The sequence below is a fragment of the Phodopus roborovskii genome, unplaced genomic scaffold, assembly GCF_943737965.1.
Source record: "Phodopus roborovskii unplaced genomic scaffold, PHOROB, whole genome shotgun sequence".
NCBI lineage: Eukaryota > Metazoa > Chordata > Mammalia > Rodentia > Cricetidae > Phodopus > Phodopus roborovskii.
The window spans coordinates 6,940,617-6,957,952 of NW_026125540.1; the positions used below are offsets into that span (position 1 = coordinate 6,940,617).

Below are 17,336 nucleotides of genomic sequence, written 5' to 3' on the forward strand. Positions count from 1 at the left end.
TTTCAGAAATCCCATAAGCCAGTGTGTGTGTGTGTGTGTGTGTGTGTGTGTGTGTGTGTGTGTGTGTGTGTGTGTGTGTTTGTGTGTTTGATTGTGTTGCCCACCTGTTTGCCTTACTGATGGTATGCATTAGTAATGCTATGGGTTGTTCAGATTTTCTAATATTTCAATGGTGAAAAGGGATTTTATAGAGATACCGACAATTGTATATTTTAAGTTGAAATTTGTTATAAATGTTTTACATAGTTTATGCAGTCATGGGTACTATGTACTAAAGTTTGTTAGCTGTTTCTGCCTGCTGTGTTTGAGACTTTTTTCTTCCTACCTCAATTCATTACGTGGTGGAGAAAATGGGCCTGATGAAGGATCGGGGTGTGTGTGTGGGTTTTGGTTGGTAGTGAGGAGGGAGGTTTGCTCTTCAGGCTCAACATCTTGTGAAAACTGAAGCAAGCTCCTGCAGTTGAATTCTTAACACCAGAAAACTCAAGTGGGTGTTCCAAGGCTCTACCACTCCTTTAGTAGATAACTCTTGTATTTCTCTGCTGTTTTTAGTGATTTCATGGTGTTAGGATATCAAGACTGGAGCCAGAACACTGGCAAAACACTGTGTGGCATGTGCAAGGCCCAGGGTTCACTCATCATTTACTGAAAATACAAGAGCCTGGAAAGGGAGATGTCTTCTCCCACCTGTTGGTCCTCTGCCTGAGTGCTTATACTAAGAAATGCTCTACCTCCATTGCCCTGTGCAAACATGATGGACAACCAGCTATGGTGCATCTGTTATGTGCTGTGCAATTGTGTACAATGCTCTGATGTCATACCAGCTCCGAGTGGTCCAGGTAGCCTTATTCACCCTGGCCTTGAAAGTAATCCTGAGATTCAAGGCATTAACAGGCCGAAGGTAGATCCTGGTCACACCTGTTCTTCAGACTCCAAAGCTAATGTCCTCCCTGTACCATAAGCTTTCATCTCAGGGTATCTTTGAGGTAAAATCTGGCCATGTCCCTTCTACATAAATCCTTAGATAATAGTTGATGGAATAATGCTTATTGCGGGTCTTCTTCTCTGTTGTGCACATTCCTGCTCATCTTTTTTTCCCCCAGGGAACTTGATTACTCAAATGCCACTGGTTCCCAAGCCAGCCAGCCCTTCCCAGAGGGCACAGGGTCCATGAGTCCTCTGTGTATTATCAAGGCAAGATACTTTGCATGTTCAGCTTAGAACCTGAGCTTCTAGGTCTTATGTCTATTTCCATTCAAACAGGACATGATTCCTAAATCTGCCTCAAGTTCTTGCAAGAGGCAGTGACAAGAACCTGTTCTCCAGTTACAGTCTATGCACTGATGGGCCCTTGACCCCACCACCTAGGTCCCTGGTGTCAGTTTGCCCAGCGATCCTGGGAAGAGTCATGATGAGTGCATCAGACATGAGTGAGGCTGCTTCCCACGCTCAGAGGAGGTCCCTGGTGAAGGCAACTGAACTGGTTGTTTATCAGGAATCAAAGCAAAGATCTGGATGCTTCTCAGCCTAGGAGGGGGTTGGGAAAGCATTCTGTTTCATGATGCTAAGCTGTACTGTCTGTGAGACCAGACACATGGTACTATCTGCCCTTGAATCTCAGCATTTTGCAAACCTGTCCTATAAAACAGTGTACCCTGAGGTAGTGCACTTACCTTTCATATAAGCACTGTTGTACAAATGAAAATCAATGTTCACAGTGCAAAGTTACTTCCACTTTTTCAGACTGTCAGGAGCATGAGCTGGGAACTATGTATGCCTTACACTCTGCTGGGTCTTTAGACATTTTCTCTAACCCTCACAGTGACTCTATAGGAGGTGCTGGCATATCCATTCTTATGAAGACACTCCTAGAGCTCAAGTTTAAGACTTGCTCAGCCAGTATCTAATAAGCAGCAGACCAAATATTTTGAATACAAGGTTGTCAGGCTCCAAGGCCTTTGTCCCAATAGTTTTCCACTGGAAGAGTTTTCTGAGGCTAGACACACCCTAATGGTAATGTTGGAATCAAATCTGCATTTTCCAAGCAAGGAGAGAGTGAGCCCAGGGTCTGAAGTATACTCAAGGGTCAGCTTTGGTTTTTTGCTTAGTTTCTGAAAGCCTAGCCCTGTTTTTTTCAAAACTTGTATGTCCAATGGTGATGGTTGAGTTTTTGGTGGTGGTATCAGTGGTTTGTTTGTTTGTTGTTTTTTATCATTTTAAGAATAATTTATTTTGCACACAACAGCAGGGACCCTTAAAGGATAATAACTTAAAAGTGAGCAGCTATGCTGGGCTCTGCTGTCATTCTGGGCTTTCCAACATGTCCCATGAGGCTCCCACTGATATTTCTGGGTCAGAGAGCCAAAGCAAGCTGTTTCTATTTTAGTTTGCAGGATAGTTGTTTGAGAAATGTGAAAAGGTTAGAAGTGTCCTTGCTTGATGTCTGTGCATAAATCACTTTCCAAAGTTGATGAGTCCCAGGTTCAGCACCTTCTAGGTCAAAGGGTCAAAGATAGTATATGAATGAGAAACTTTTTTTGCATACTGCAAGAAGATGGGGTATGAAAAATGACAAAAAATATATTAGCTGAGGCTTGATACCTACTGTAACAAATACTTTTACCCCACCCACCCCAAAAGATATTGATTTCCAGATCCATAGAGAAATGGCAAAAGGGTTAGGTAGGTGATAAGCAAGTAGGTAAACAAATTCTAAAGACCTGTCAATCTTAGAACCACATGGTCAGTGAGCAGACACTAGCTATGCATTTCTTCCAACACTTCTAAGTGCTGAAAAATTTTAAAGATACTATGTTAGATGGGGTGCAATAATTCCTAGCTGCAGATCTGTGATTGCATCTAGAAAAAAAATGTATCTGTTGCGAAGACACGAGAAAGCAATAAAGTATCTCTGCTTTTTGGTGATATTATATTTTTGCTTGTGTGTTCACTTTAAACTCATCAACACCTATAGCTGCTAAGGAAGGCTCTGAAAATAACAGGTACTAGGGAAAGTGCTTGCACTTCTCCGGTAGCAGCATGGTAGTCATTACCATTGACACAATCCTAAGCATAGTGTTTACATTAAGCCTCTAGGGTATGCCCTGCTCCAGATGAAACACTGTTTGAAGCCTTTAGTTTTACTTCTGACAGCCATGCTGCTGATTTAGGCAATGTGCTAAGAGAGAGAAATTATTAGACCTACTTTGTGCATGAAGATTTGAGCTCAGAGAAGTCAAAGACTCATGGTCACATATCTAACTAGGAAGGGATCAGATTCTGGTCATCCCTGTGGCTGATGGCACTTAGATGGCTCCTCCTGCTCCACTTCATCAGGTTCTCGTTTACTTGGCTCATATAAACGGTGCCTCTGAAAGTAAAACAGTAGCAAGAAAAAAAAAAAATAAGCAAATAAGCAAAAAGGACAAGCATCAGGTGCTCATCCTTTGCTCCCAGAGGAGGGATTGTCAGGCTACAAATATTTCATTTGGACTAACTGAGGTATGTGTAGCCAATAATGATGTCTTGGGCAAGTGTTCAACGCTCACAGTTGTAGGAATACTCTTGTAAGGGCCTCCCCTATTTTCCCATCTAAGAAGAGAGTCTTCTTTGAGAGAAAAGGACACCTTCAATATCCTGCCAATGTATACAAAAACATATTCCCCATCTCCTGTCTGTAGGAGCAGACTGAAGGCTTCCAATTAAGAACACTCACTGACTCTTGATACCAAGTGCTATGTCGCTTCTTCACAAACACCCTCTCCCTTTAATCCTTGCAGAAGCCCAAGGAAAAGATATTGCCCTCACTTTACAGATGCACAAAACCTGCGCCCTGAAGAAATGAAGTGAAAGGACTGAGAGCTTTGAACCACTGGTCCAGGAAGATGGTGCTTTTATGCAGATGCATTTGCCTGGGAGCTGTCACATGCAAGTGGTGGGATATCATTATCTGAAACAATATTGCCTCAGACCCCAGGAAGAGAAAAGATGACAAGCCACTCATGGCTGAAATTAGCTTGTGAGGTTTTGCTGTGAGCTAAGAAGGCATTCTGGTGCTAACACACTGCATCCGTCTTTTGTGTTTTCTGTCACATGAGCTGGGAAAGGAAAAGGAAAAAGAATGAGGATTGACAGACCATTTTGAAAAACATTTTAAGAAAACCCCAAGTCATCTGCAGGATGATTAAACAAAGAAGAGCCTGCCTGTGATCCCATAAAATACCATTGTCAGTGCAGAGATGGCCACGTCTTGCTGTGTATTGCAGCACTGAGCTGCTCCTTGTGCTGACAAGGAGCCCATTGCTCACTGTGATGTCTGCAGGTGCTCTTTCTGGTCAGAGGCTCTCTATGTCCCAGAGCTTATACTGGGGGCCACTGGGACCCAACAAAGCAAGGATTGACAGGTTTCAGAGGGCCTGTCCCTTGTCTTTGATTACAGGTGGTCAGCTGGCTCAGGCTCACAGGGCTATTATGTGTGTGAATGTAGAGGGTGGGTCAGAGAGCACTTGGCTCTTTGCAGGACTCTGGAAGAGAGGATGGCAGCACTCGCTCAATACTCAGAATGTTGGCTCAATACTCAGAATGTTGGATGTGTCTCCTGGAAATGCCGCAGGACATTTAGAAAATGCAGGCCTGCTTTGATAAGCTTTTGTATTAAATAGAGGCAATTATTTGTTAATTATGAGCTGTTACATAATTTCTAAAGGTTTCTGAAAGTGCCAAATAATACTACTACAGTGACTTAATATTTAACAAACGTTTATGAATGAGTTCATTGAATGAAACTAATCACATATGCAGTAGATGGGTACAGAAATAACTGCAATACAACGTACAACCTCAAATAAATCCTTAGTGTGTGTAGCAGCTCCTGGCGGGGGAGGGGGGTAGGGGGTATCACATAGCTCACTGCTGTGTAGCCTGGGGAGGCTGAATGCTGACATTTCTAAACATAAACAGCAGGTATTTTTATGATGGGGTTTAAGCATTAACCTAAGGAGCAAAAACATAACTGTCCTGGCAGGAATAAAATATTCCAAAAAGACATTTGTGTCTCTCCATCTTACCATTCAACTACTGAAACCACAGATCCCGAAGAAATAGGAATTTCTCCAGGAATCTGACTCTGGGAAAAGCTAAAGGGGTAGGAGGAACTTTTCTCCCACAAAGAGATGTCACACAGCTCTGACAACTTGTCACACCACCCCCACAAGGTGAGACTGAAGCCCAAGTAAGGGCCGATCCATGGTGGCTGGGACCATGACTTACAATGGCCACTTACATGTGCATATATTTAGCACTCTATTTAAATTTCAGTCTCTCTTTAGGACCTAGAATGAGGCTTACTGCAGACCAACCAGCTCTCCTTGCTATACCTTTAGCTACATTTTTTTTGGGAGGGTCTAAAGAGTTACCATGCTGATGCTTGCTGGTGCTTCCTGTCTACGACTGTTTGTTTTGTAAGGAGTCCTTATCTTGTGTGGGAATGGAGAGTATCTCCTACACAAATTAGCATGTGGAGACTTTGAGATGAGAGCTTGCCAACCCATTCCAAAGGGATGTCCAGATAACTGGCTATCAGATTGAGCAGCCTCCATGAGAACAGTAAAGACAACACTTTCCCTCGATGCTTGCCATAGAAAGGGAGATAAAGGGATTGGAGGATGGATGAATGCATCCAAGAAACATAAAAGATGAATTGATGGGGAAAAGGCTGGTGTGAGCACTAACTGGTGGAAAGAAAAGAATGGCTCAATAGTCTTGGAAAAGAAGTGAGATCACATAAAAAAAAAAATGTTCAAGAGTAGTCTGGAAAAAAAATAAGGTTTATGAGTTTAACATGAGGACTCAGTCCTTCCCACCTGGGGAGAGCAATTGGCAATGGCTGGCTAGAGGTTTGTTCTGCCTTCTTGGCAGGAGTAGAATTGTTATGTTAATATTCTGCCGGCCAAGTGTTCAGTGCTGAGTTTGAATAGAGTTTTTCAGAAGGGAAAATTCCCAGCCCTAGGTCTGTTCTTGAACCTCTGAACTCTAGCGTTCAGGCGTTACATTCAAATTCTAAGAAATAATTGATATTGTCCCAGATATTTCTGGATTTTGGGAACACTGAAAGGAACTGCTAGAAAGTCTCCTGTGGGAGGGTGTGAACAGAGGAAGTACCCATGCTGAGGGCCTCACTGAGCTAAACAGTAGACATTTAAACCTTCATTATTTTAATTTTTTTTTTTTTAAATTCTATACGAAGGAGTGTTCTGCCTACATGTGTGTATAATGCCCATAGAGGCCAAAAGAAGGCCCCTGGAACCAGAGTTGCACGTGTTTGTAGGCCACCCCATAGGTGCTGGGAACCAAAACCAGGTCCTCTGCAAACACAAGGTCATTTACCCACTGAGCCATCTCCCCAGCCCAAAAAACAGACTTCCTTTTAACTTTAACAGCCTACTCTGGAGTGTCGGCCTCTGCCTTTATCAGACAGAAGTCTTTTTCCAATAACACTGGCTTCTTCAGGAAGACCAGTCCTTTGATGTGGCTCTCAAGATATTTTAATTGTCCTTGAATAGGATGAGCCTCAAGCCATAGGTAGGTAGTCAGGATGGAAGGTCTAATCACCAATGTATTATTAAAATGAATTTGCTACACTGAAGAATTATTGAGCCACCTAGTTACTTCATTTTTCTAGGAGACAACATCTGTCCACATCTACGAAATGACCGTTTTGGTGATGTGTTACCCTTACCCCACCCATACCTCTAGCTGATTGCAGTGGTGATGATAAGAGAGATTGATTCCATTTATAATTTGTGACTTACTCGTGACCTCTTAAAAGTTGCAGACTCTCTGGGACTGCAAAAATAGATTCTTTCTTAATCCCATGTGAGTCTGTCTCTCACACCTCTGTTAGCACACCCTGAAGGTTGCTGCCCACCCCCCCCCATAGCACCCTTCCTTGCTTTCCCTCCTGACTGTACAGTTTTTCTCAAAACGTGTGATAATGTGGCCTTTTCATTTTTTATGATTTTTTTTTATGTGGTGGCAAAGGAACTTGTTTAAAATTAGGTCCTCGTGGTACCAAGGACTATAAATATAATAGAGGAAATCTTTATATATAATATTAAAGTTTGAAGCCAGAGTTTCTCTGGAGACATTTATACCTGATGAGCAAATGAAGCAACCTGTTGGGTCACTAAGATTCCACTTGAGCAGATACATCAACTTCTGTGACCTTCCTTTCAGCATATAGCACAACGGCCACATAGATAGTAAGTCCCAGACTTCCAAATCATGCTTTGGTGGAACACTTCTACACCATGAACTGAGGTTTGGCAGGGCTACAACATGATGGGGGCAGGTCCTTTCATTTAAAAAGATGTTCTCATTTTCACATTTAATGACTTTTATTTTATAATATGGTACATTCAGTGGAGACCATGAAATGCTAGTTAGCTCCCATCCATACCTTAGTTGGCATTTGAAGCATCCATTCAGAAACCCGTACTCCTCGAGATGTTAATCAGCGTGTTAAATTCCCTAGCCTAGCCTGAGAGGATATATCTGCTCTTGCCCCAGAGCTTTAAAATTTAGCTTAAACCTTATTCAAGGTGATGTTTAATTAAACATATGCATGATATTTGAGCAGTATGAGAGAACAGAAAAGTTCATATCATCTATCTTGCACCAGCGAGGCATGGACCACTTGTGGACTTGACCACACTAGGGCCCTTCAGTAGGAAGCCTCTGGGCTCGAAGTTTGTAGGCCTGCTGGAAGGCCTAGAAAAGTGAAGGTCAGAGAAGCTAGCTGGTTTAAGGAATTCCAGAAACTAGAGGTCCAGGGATCAAACGAAGCTGATGTCAGACAACCTTCTCCAGATGATATGAAGGGGATACCTGCAAGGCTGTCCCAGATCTCAAGTCTTCTGTCTGCAGAAAGGCTTGCCTCTGACTTCAGCTTCCAGTGGCAAATACTAGGTTACCCCTGTCTCATCTTTGTCGTTCCACACAAAAGTGTCTCACTGGCACACCGTGACACAAAGCCCCAGCTCCTGCTAGTAGGGCAGTTGAAATAATGTATTTTAGAGTTACAGTTCCTACTTTTAACTGAGAAAGAAGACTGAAGACCAGGGACAACTTTAATGATTACAGAGTGATACCAGGCCCTGTGCATAAGTCTGGGAGGCCCTGCACCCTTTTGTCCTCAGGCCTAGAGCAGAAGTCTCCACTAGAGTTTTCTGATGCTAGGAACATGGTCAATATTTGTACTGTGCAGTGTGGCAACTACTTTACACCCCACCCTTCTGTGATGGGACTGGCAGAAGTGAAGATATTCTAGGGGCACTTGTGGCTCTCATTTGTCAGACCATGGAAGTAACAGACCCCAAAGAAATTGGAATTTCCCCCAGGAATCTGATGCTGGCAGGAGGAAATGGCCCCACCAGAGAAGGAACTAGTCTTCCAAAAAGAGATGTCATACAGTTCCAACTTGTCCTACCACCTCACAGGATGAGACTAAAGCCCAGGGTGGGTAGGACCACACCTTGATGAGGATCCTTTAGATGTACACATCCGAGACCCACTATTTAAACTCCAGTCTTTCATCATGACACTTAAGCTTAAGATGGGAGCGAGTCCACAGATCCCTCTTTCAGTGTGACCACATTGAATAAATCTCATTTTTTTTCTTCTTTTCACTATGAATTTGGTTCTTTTAATTGGTTTGTTAGGAATGGGTAGCTGGACCTCGCTTGGGCCATAGGCTGTAACATTTCTACTGAATAGGAGATAAGTGTTACCTGACACAACCTAAAGTTTTCTGTGTCTTCAGTCTGATACTTGCTGTGTTTATGTGTTGAAATACTAATAAAGGAACTACTTGATGGAGTTGCCAGGATCCTTCACTGTGAATAGAGCTGGTTTCCTGACCGTCCTTGGTTCTCACCTGCTAATGCAGACATGTACTGACCATTGGTGTTCACCTACAGATCCAAACACATGTGGCCACCAGTTAGCCCACAGGTGCAATACACTTGTCTTCTAGAAATGTTTCTCAACATCTCTGGCATCTACAGTGTCCTTCCTGTGAGCAGACAGTAGCAGACGACAAAACAGAGTCTACATGAATATTAATATAAAAGCTCTCATGAATTAGTGAACTCTACACAATAGCTAGTCTTTAGATGTGAGCATGTGTTCATAGCTGATTTCGAAAATTCATTCACAGGGCTGGAATGTAGCTTAGCGATAGAACGAGTTTCTAGTGTATAAAATTGTTGCTAATTTACATGGCTGAGTCTATTTCTCATGGTTTCACAAAAATGGTCCTGCATTTTGCAAAGGAACTGATTCCCAAGCGTTCTGTTCTTTGGGGAACTGTTGCTCTCCTGCCTACATGTGTAGCTAAGCATGTTTCAGCACCTTCTTATTCAGGGCTAGCATACAAAGGACCAAGAAGGCACTTTTGGGACTTCCCGATTAGTCAATTAGAATGTGTCTCCCCATATTCGACAGGGAAAATATAGATAGCTTACAAGTTACCATTTTCTTTTAAATTTGGTACTTGAACAAATTCTATCCCAAATATTTCTGTATTTGCTGCCCTTTAAAAATTACTAAGAAAATCTCAAAAAATGGGTGCTACCTATTAAGAATTAAGTCTCATATAGTGTTCTTACATTGATTATTTAATATGTATAGGATTCATTTTGTATAAATTTTGGCAATCCTCATTAATTATCTCTCTATCTAATGGTGGGGGAAACTAGCTCAGAAAAAAGCCTCCCCCAATGGGAAAAGCCTGAGGAAGCTGACCAGTGGGCACTTGCCTGGTCAGAAAACCTTGCCTAACTGCTTCCTGGATGGTGTTCCAGCCAGAACATGACTCCCAATACTGCACTGCAGACAGGCCCGCCATACTGCAGTCAGTAATTTGTACAGAGGGTCCTGAGCAATCAGGTCAGACCCTCTCAAGACATTTTTTTCTGTAGACTAAGGGACAGGTTGAGAGGAGAGGTACCAGAGCAGGAAATTAGTGTCACGTTAGGAGACACCCTTAGTGGCATAGCACAGTGTTTGGGGAGGGCATGGCCAGTTCTGCCCTGTGCGGCTGTTTTAGAGAAATATGATTTTACCCAGTGCTACTCACTAGGGTGTAGAGCAGGATGAAGGCTGTGTCTCTACACAGAAAGGATTCTCAGTGTGTCTGTGACCAAGGTCTCCTGTTACGGCATTTCATCCAAGTTAGTGTATTGAAGGGTGTTCTCCTGTGGGGCTGCTCACTTGGTGTCTGATAACTGACATTCTCACCCATCAGACTGTGGCATTGTTTGGTGCTACAGTCTTAGCATATTTGCGTTGTGAGTGATAATAATGCTCATTGATTTGTGTGACCATATCTCACTTTCAGATTAGCTCCTGGAATCCAGTGAAGTGCCTTTGAATCCCTTTCAGGTTCTTGTAAACCCACGTGTAAAATTAAAGACTCATGGCAAGCAGTTAGCACCATCTGCTGCCATGATTACTTGATTTATATTAACTCAAAACCACTTTTTTTTCTAATTCTCAAACATTTTGGTTTTATATGTATGTGAAGAGGATTTAGATTTCCTTGCACCTGCCTTCTAGACTACTCCTGAGCTGTGTGGATGCTGGGTGAGTCCCAGCAGAGCAAAATCAGATAATACAGTTCACAGGCTCAAGGGATGAGCCCACATGGTCCTGTTGTTTTTTTCTGCTCCTGGTAAAATTTCACAACACTGCAGCAGTCTCTGTTGATTCTTACATTGGAAACAAAATCTCCAATGAATTATGAAGTCTAACTTAGTAACATTCCTTACTCTGGAATCAGTTCTCCGTGGGATTAATGGAATTGGTTGGCTTTTGCAAGTGTCATTAAAATACTTTACTTCCTTAACAGGATTCCCAAGGTTTTCAGTACTTTTAAAAGGCTAAGTTCAAACAAACTGAGTTGTTACTGTTTTTACTATTATTTTAAGCAGACTTGATATTGTTCTTGGAATCTAACTGACTTGAAATTGCTTGAAGGAATTTGATGTGGTGTTTTCAAAGAGCAGGCACTGTGGCCTTGTCATGTTCTAAATTTTGATTGGTAAACCCTTCCTGTTTCACCACTTCACAGGCTTGTTGATTGGCGCTGGCTGTGCCCTCTATCCCTTGGGCTGGGACAGTGAGGAAGTCCGGCAGACTTGTGGCTACATCTCTGGCCAGTTTGACTTGGGTAAGTTCCTTGTCATCCTTCCCAGAAAAAGGCTTATCCACCACTTTCCAGAAAGAATACAGGGTGAAGCTACATTTAGCTAGCTGTCATGTGTGATGATTTACATGTGTGTGTGCATGCACACACACACGCATATACATACATACATACATTTATCCATTTGTCTAGTGAAGAGTCATTGATATCCTACTGTTTGCCAGCACTATGATTTGTATAGCAGATTCAAAGAAAAAAGAATGGCCCTACTCTCAAGAGCCTTTATAATCTCTGATTAATTTATTCAAAGCCACATATTTATTTCTCATTATACATCTCTGGGGGCTTTGCAGGCAAACAAAACAAGGAAATTACAACAAGGGTAGAGCAGTTTCTCTGCAGGGTGTGGAGTACTTTGTGAAAGGGGAGAACAGAGCTGCCCCAGGGTCCAGAGCAGAGTGATGTGTGTGATTACCAGCAGTAGATGGAAGCTCCTGATGGGCGAGAAATAAGTACACCAGAGCAGAGGGCACAGAAGGAAAAACCATTCATCAGAGAATCCAGCAGCAGAAGCAGCAAGTTGCCACATCCTCAGATGCGATGGGTGGGATGGAGTGCCTGGGATATTGCCCATGCATGAAGGGCTTAGCTTGTCTGTGTGAACAAGTTCAGTTCTTTTCTACTTGTAGCTAAGTGCATCCTACCCGCTCTGCAGCCTCCATGATTTCTAATGGTGTATATACACCATGTAATATTCAAGATTTTAATTTGTGGTAAACAGGGACTGTTTTATTTGGTCTATAATAAACTTACACTGATTTAATCGCCCCCTAATTTCGCTGCAGTTGAGAAAATAAGTTTACCTCACTTGCTATTGCTTTAAGGTTTGTCCTAATGAAGTGTTTGATGAATATGTTGTTGTCTCTGCTGAATTCTTTTTCTTGGATTATTTTTCTGGAATCGGTGCTAATAGACCATAAAGACTGTTAAGGCACTACTGTACAGGATGGGACATATGTTCACCTCATCCCCACTGGGTTCCTCACTCAGGCCCCTATCATAAAGATAGATTAACAAAGTAAATGTATTTTAAATAAGTTTTACAGAACATAAGGATCTTCATAAGATAAAGACATTGTATAGATGCTAACCCCATGGCTTCATGTCCAGGTTCAATGAGGTGTTGGGTAGTCAGAGCTGTGATTGGGTGGGCAGGGTGTGAGCCAATCATCATAGCAAGGCCATCTGTTTGTCTCCTTCACTGTGTCTCTGTGTTGAAGAGACATAGATACCTTTCAGGTGCAGACACTTATGGATCATATGCTCTACTCAGAGGGAGTACAAAGTCTCCCTAGGTTTCATGGCCCCGTCTCAGGGTTGAAAGGCTCAGGCCGATCGGTGTCTTTTCCTGCTTCTGGGGCTCTCCCAAAGTCCAAGATGCCATATTGGGAACAGCTGTGACTTCCAAAGGCAGCCAAGTCTGTTTCCTCTGCCATGTGGATTGGAGGCTAAGCTTCTGCCACTTGGGCCATCCTTGACACATGCAATTTACCTGTTAAACAGAAGACCAGTCAGTTGCAAGAATAAAAGTTCTGAAAGAGCTGGTCTCTCTTTTTTTTTTTTTTTTAAATTGTATTCTAAATTAGCTTTTTTTAAAAAAATGTTTATGTTACAATGCTGTTGACTTTTTTTCTTCAGTTCCCATAATGAGCCACATAGCAAAATAATGTTTAAAGAAAATAAAAGGATAAGGAGAAAAACAAATGGAATTGAGAACCTGAAAATGAAGCAGCTTTTATTACTGAGTAACAATTCCCTTTTCTCCTCCTGAGGACACTGCTCTCTCCAAAGAACATAGTGAGCTCCTAATTTGCATAAATAAAGGGAACCAATCCCTTTCTCTCCTCCCCTCTTGCCTGAGTTTGGATTACTTCTGTAGTTACCATTCATGTAGTAAAAAATGCTGGCACCCAGTGCCTCACAGCCATTTTACTTTTTGCTTTCAGTGTGTGCTATGTCCTGGGGAGACACTTTAGTATGTCCTTGGCTTTCCCTTATCCTGGTGTTTGAAGTGTTCCTGACTGTTTAACACAGGCTCCAATTTGACTGGAACCCTGTCCTCTGCTGACCTGTGGCTGTGATGCAACGCTGAGTTAATTAGCAGAGTATATAATGGGATTCAGATCTTGTAGTTGAGGATGCTTTGCTGGACCCCAATAGTCTGTGTCTTTTCAACACTGCTCATCAAAAACTTGAATGTTGGATTAAAACATGCCAAGTTTACTTATTTATTTATACTTTATGTTTATAAGTGTTTGCCTCCATGGATGTCTGTGAACCATGTGTCTCCAGTGCCCTCAGAGGCCAGAAGAGGGCATCATATCCCCTGGAACTGGAGTTGCAGATAGCTGTGAGCTGCCTTGTGGGTGTTGAAAACTGAACCCAGGTCCTCTGAAAGAGCAGCCAGTGCTCTTGACTGCTGAGCTATCTCTCCAGCCCCCTTTATTTATGTTATTAAAACCAAATTAGCAATTCAAGATACTAGTATAATTTCTGTCCAGTTGTTTTTATGTTTCTCTTAGACTGGATGATGAGGGAGGAGAGGGAGGAAAGAAATTGACATAAAGATTAAATGGGATCTAGATCCCCTGTGTAAATAATTTCTGTTTATTGTACTATTTTTCCATTTTGGGGGACTCTGTCATCTTTTCTTTCAGAAGACCCGAGAAGAAATCGGAGAACCATTTTTAGACCTGTCCCACTAACTGCCCATGCTTATTTCCCTTGGGAAATTGTCACACTTCCTCTGAAGGTTCTTTAGGGAAGACACAAACTATGGAGCTAACTTGACAAGGCTCCCGGGACTGTGTAGATGAGCCCAGCATGAGTTCACAGGTGACCCTGTCCATAGAGAACACTCTGGGTACCACATTCAGTGGTTGATGCTGAGTGTCCCAGTCACCCCCAGCTTCTGCCACTTACGATAACCTGAGCTTATGTCTACATCCTCTAGAAGGAGACACTGTGGGCACCCAAAGGGTGGTGGCATGTGAGCTCACCAGGCCCTTTACAAGGGGCCAGGAAGGTGGTATCAGCAAAGAATAAAGCAGGTCACTATTTACTGCCCTTCAGGAACTTAAAACTAGCAAGAGAGACAAATATTAGATGACTCAGCACTGGCTGCTCTTCCAGAGGTCCTGAGTTCAAGTCCCAGCAACCACATCTCTATAATGATACCTCGTGCCCTCTTCTGGTGTTCAACCATACATGCAGGCAGAACACTATATACATAATAAAAATTTATTAAAAATATATAATATGCACCCATTATCGTCAGTTTAACTATCGCTTGACACACTCCACAGTTCTCTGGGAAAAGAGTCTTAGTGTCTAGGTAGGTTTGCCTGTGGGCAGTGGAAGGAATTGTCTGGATTACATTAACTGAGTAGGGAAGACCTGTCTACTATGGACTGCACTATTCCCTAGCCAGGACATTCTGAACTACATGAGATTAGAGAAAGTAAGATGGGTATTGTCATGAATGATTCTTGTTCGTTCTCCTGATTTTGGTGCCAAGGGACCAACTCGGTCAGGTGGGCTCCTGCCACTGACTTCTTCGCTGTGATCACACTAACAGGAAGGGAAGCTAAGACATCTGACACATGCTAGACAGAAAAGTGTGGCCATTACAGTGGGCATAGTGATCGCCTCATTCATACAGTTCTATTCTGGTTGGTGAGATTAAGCTATGGGTTAGCAAGCATTTCTATAAAGATCCAGATAGTAAGCTTTCCAAATGGCAAATTATATATCTCTGTCACAACCACTCAACTCTGCACCTGGAACTTGAAAGATTACAGAAAAATGGCAATATTCACATTAGAATAGTTTAATATCTCCACAAAAGCAGCTGATTGGACTATGGTTAGATGATGTCTGACCCCAGCCAAATAAGACCTGTAGTGTGCTAGAAAATTGTTCCTTTCAGGTGTATTTATTCACTGATTGTCACAACCTCCCCAGCAGTGGTCATGTTCTGAGGACAGTGGAAAATTCCTAACTGCATAGCACTATTCAGTTACCCGACCATGCTGTGTAAATGCCATGTCCTGTGGGGCAGTGGAGGAAAATCAGATGTCAAGCACTACAACTCCATTGTGTGCCACACCAGCCCTCACACTGGGCATGGGATGACACTGGAGATGTTCCCAGAGATTTCTGAGGAAAGGCTCATATGCCTTTGGAGGAGAACCACAACTATGCTGTCCTTCCCTTGGCAGCCCCTCCCGCATCACTACCCACAATGGAGTGACTGAGCAGCAGAAAAGAGCAGAGGTGGACTACAGAGGCAGCCTCAGACCTGTCACCTCTGAAACTTGCTTTCCCTTGGACCTTCAGATGTCACTTGAACACAGAAATTTATCTCCCTGCTGGATGCTGTGTGCTTCCCTTTGCTTATTAGATGCTCAGAGCAGCCTTATGTTAGGATCTTCTGTGATAATTTGAATGTCGTTGGCCCCCATAAGCTCATAGGGAGTGACACTATTGAGAGGTGTGGCCTTGTTGAAGGAAGTGTGTTACTGTAGGGGCGGGCTTTGCATTCTCTTTTGCTCAAGCTTCCCTTCATGTCATAGTCCACTTCCTGTTGTCTGCAAGATGTAGGACTCTCAGCTACTTCTCAAGCATCATGCATGCTGCCATGTACCACCATGATGATAATGGACTGAACCTCTGAAACTGTAAGCCATCCCCAAAGAAATTGTTTTCTTTTATAAGAGTTGCTGTGGGTGTCTCTTCCCAGCAATAGAAACCTAAAACAACTAATAACAAGACCACATGACCTTCCTTGGGGATGTTGTAGAAGGCTTCTGGGAGATGAAGGGGAATGGCCAGAAAGGAGCCGCCTTTATGTTTAGTTTTTCTGTTTGAGCAGGTTTGAATCTCAAGTATTAACCATGGATTCAAGATACAATGTATCTTCATTAGATTAGAGGTTAACAAGGACATCCCCTCCCCCCCACACACACACCCAGGAAAACATTTGAATTGGCTCAGAAAATATATGTACTAGACAGGAAGGGGTTTCATAGAAAGTTTACATTTGTGGTGGTAATGCAATGTGGGAAAGACCTAACACAGATGTCTCTGTCTCCACTTCTTAGTGAAAAAAAAAAAAAAAAGGTTGTTTGTGGATGTTGGTGGTGGCATTTGTTCTTTGCATGCCTAATTTTTTTCCCTATCACTTATTTGTCAAGCATCTTCATATTCAATACATAACTGTCAATAAGTTTTTTCAATAGTAGCTACTTGAACAAATCAGAGAATGTTACAATGCTGATCTTTGGGTGACACTGATTCATGAGGAAGAAAAGACTATTATTAACTTACTCATTTAAATACAGAATTAAGAGTCCCAGTAGGCTGGCCAATGAGTATATAAATCTGACCAAGCTTGCATCTACCGTGACAGTAGTTATCAACCTTTAACATATAAATAAGTGGTCTTGCTGAGAAAGTTTGATGCTGGGTCCCCACACCTCAGAAATTTATTATTATTTTCTCAGTGGCTTTTTATGTATATGAGTGTTTTGACTGTATGTATGTATGTGTACTGCATGTGTGATTTATACCCACAGATGTCAGAAGATGGTGTCAGATTCCCTGGAACTGGAGTTATAGATCATGGGTGCCTTGTGGATACTGGGAACTAAATCCATGACTTTCGCAAGAACAATGCTCTGAACTGCCTAGTAATTTCTCAGCCCCCCTCAGTGGTATTTTAAATACTGATCATTTATGTAATTTAGGGCCCCTTTTATATTTAGATGACAAAAGTCTGATTTAAATTGACTAAAACAAAGAGGATATTTCAGATGACTCACAACAAGGCCAGAACTAAGGTGCAAACTTAACTGGGTCTCCTCTTAGAGATACAGTCTGGGGTCTATGTTTGAGAAGAACGATCTGCAGAATGGCTGCAACCATCTATTCTTCACAGGTTGACTTTATCCTGAAGCTTATGCCCCTCATGGTCAGAGATGAGTTTGGTACCTATAACTCTAAGCATCCTTGTTCATGTCAAACAACAAAGAATGCAATAGTTTACCATCTGTCTCTGTCTGTCTCTGTGTCT

General features: G+C 42.4%; 1 protein-coding gene across 1 annotated transcript in view; it reads left to right on the top strand.

The window, feature by feature from the left end:
* The window catches only part of Lhfpl6 (LHFPL tetraspan subfamily member 6), a 193,420-nt gene that overhangs the window by 156,111 nt on the left and 19,973 nt on the right, over positions 1-17,336 (top strand). The window contains exon 3 of the mRNA XM_051176920.1: positions 11,129-11,227. Within this exon, the coding sequence (XP_051032877.1) occupies positions 11,129-11,227 (99 nt within the window). The remainder of the gene's footprint in view (positions 1-11,128; positions 11,228-17,336) is intronic.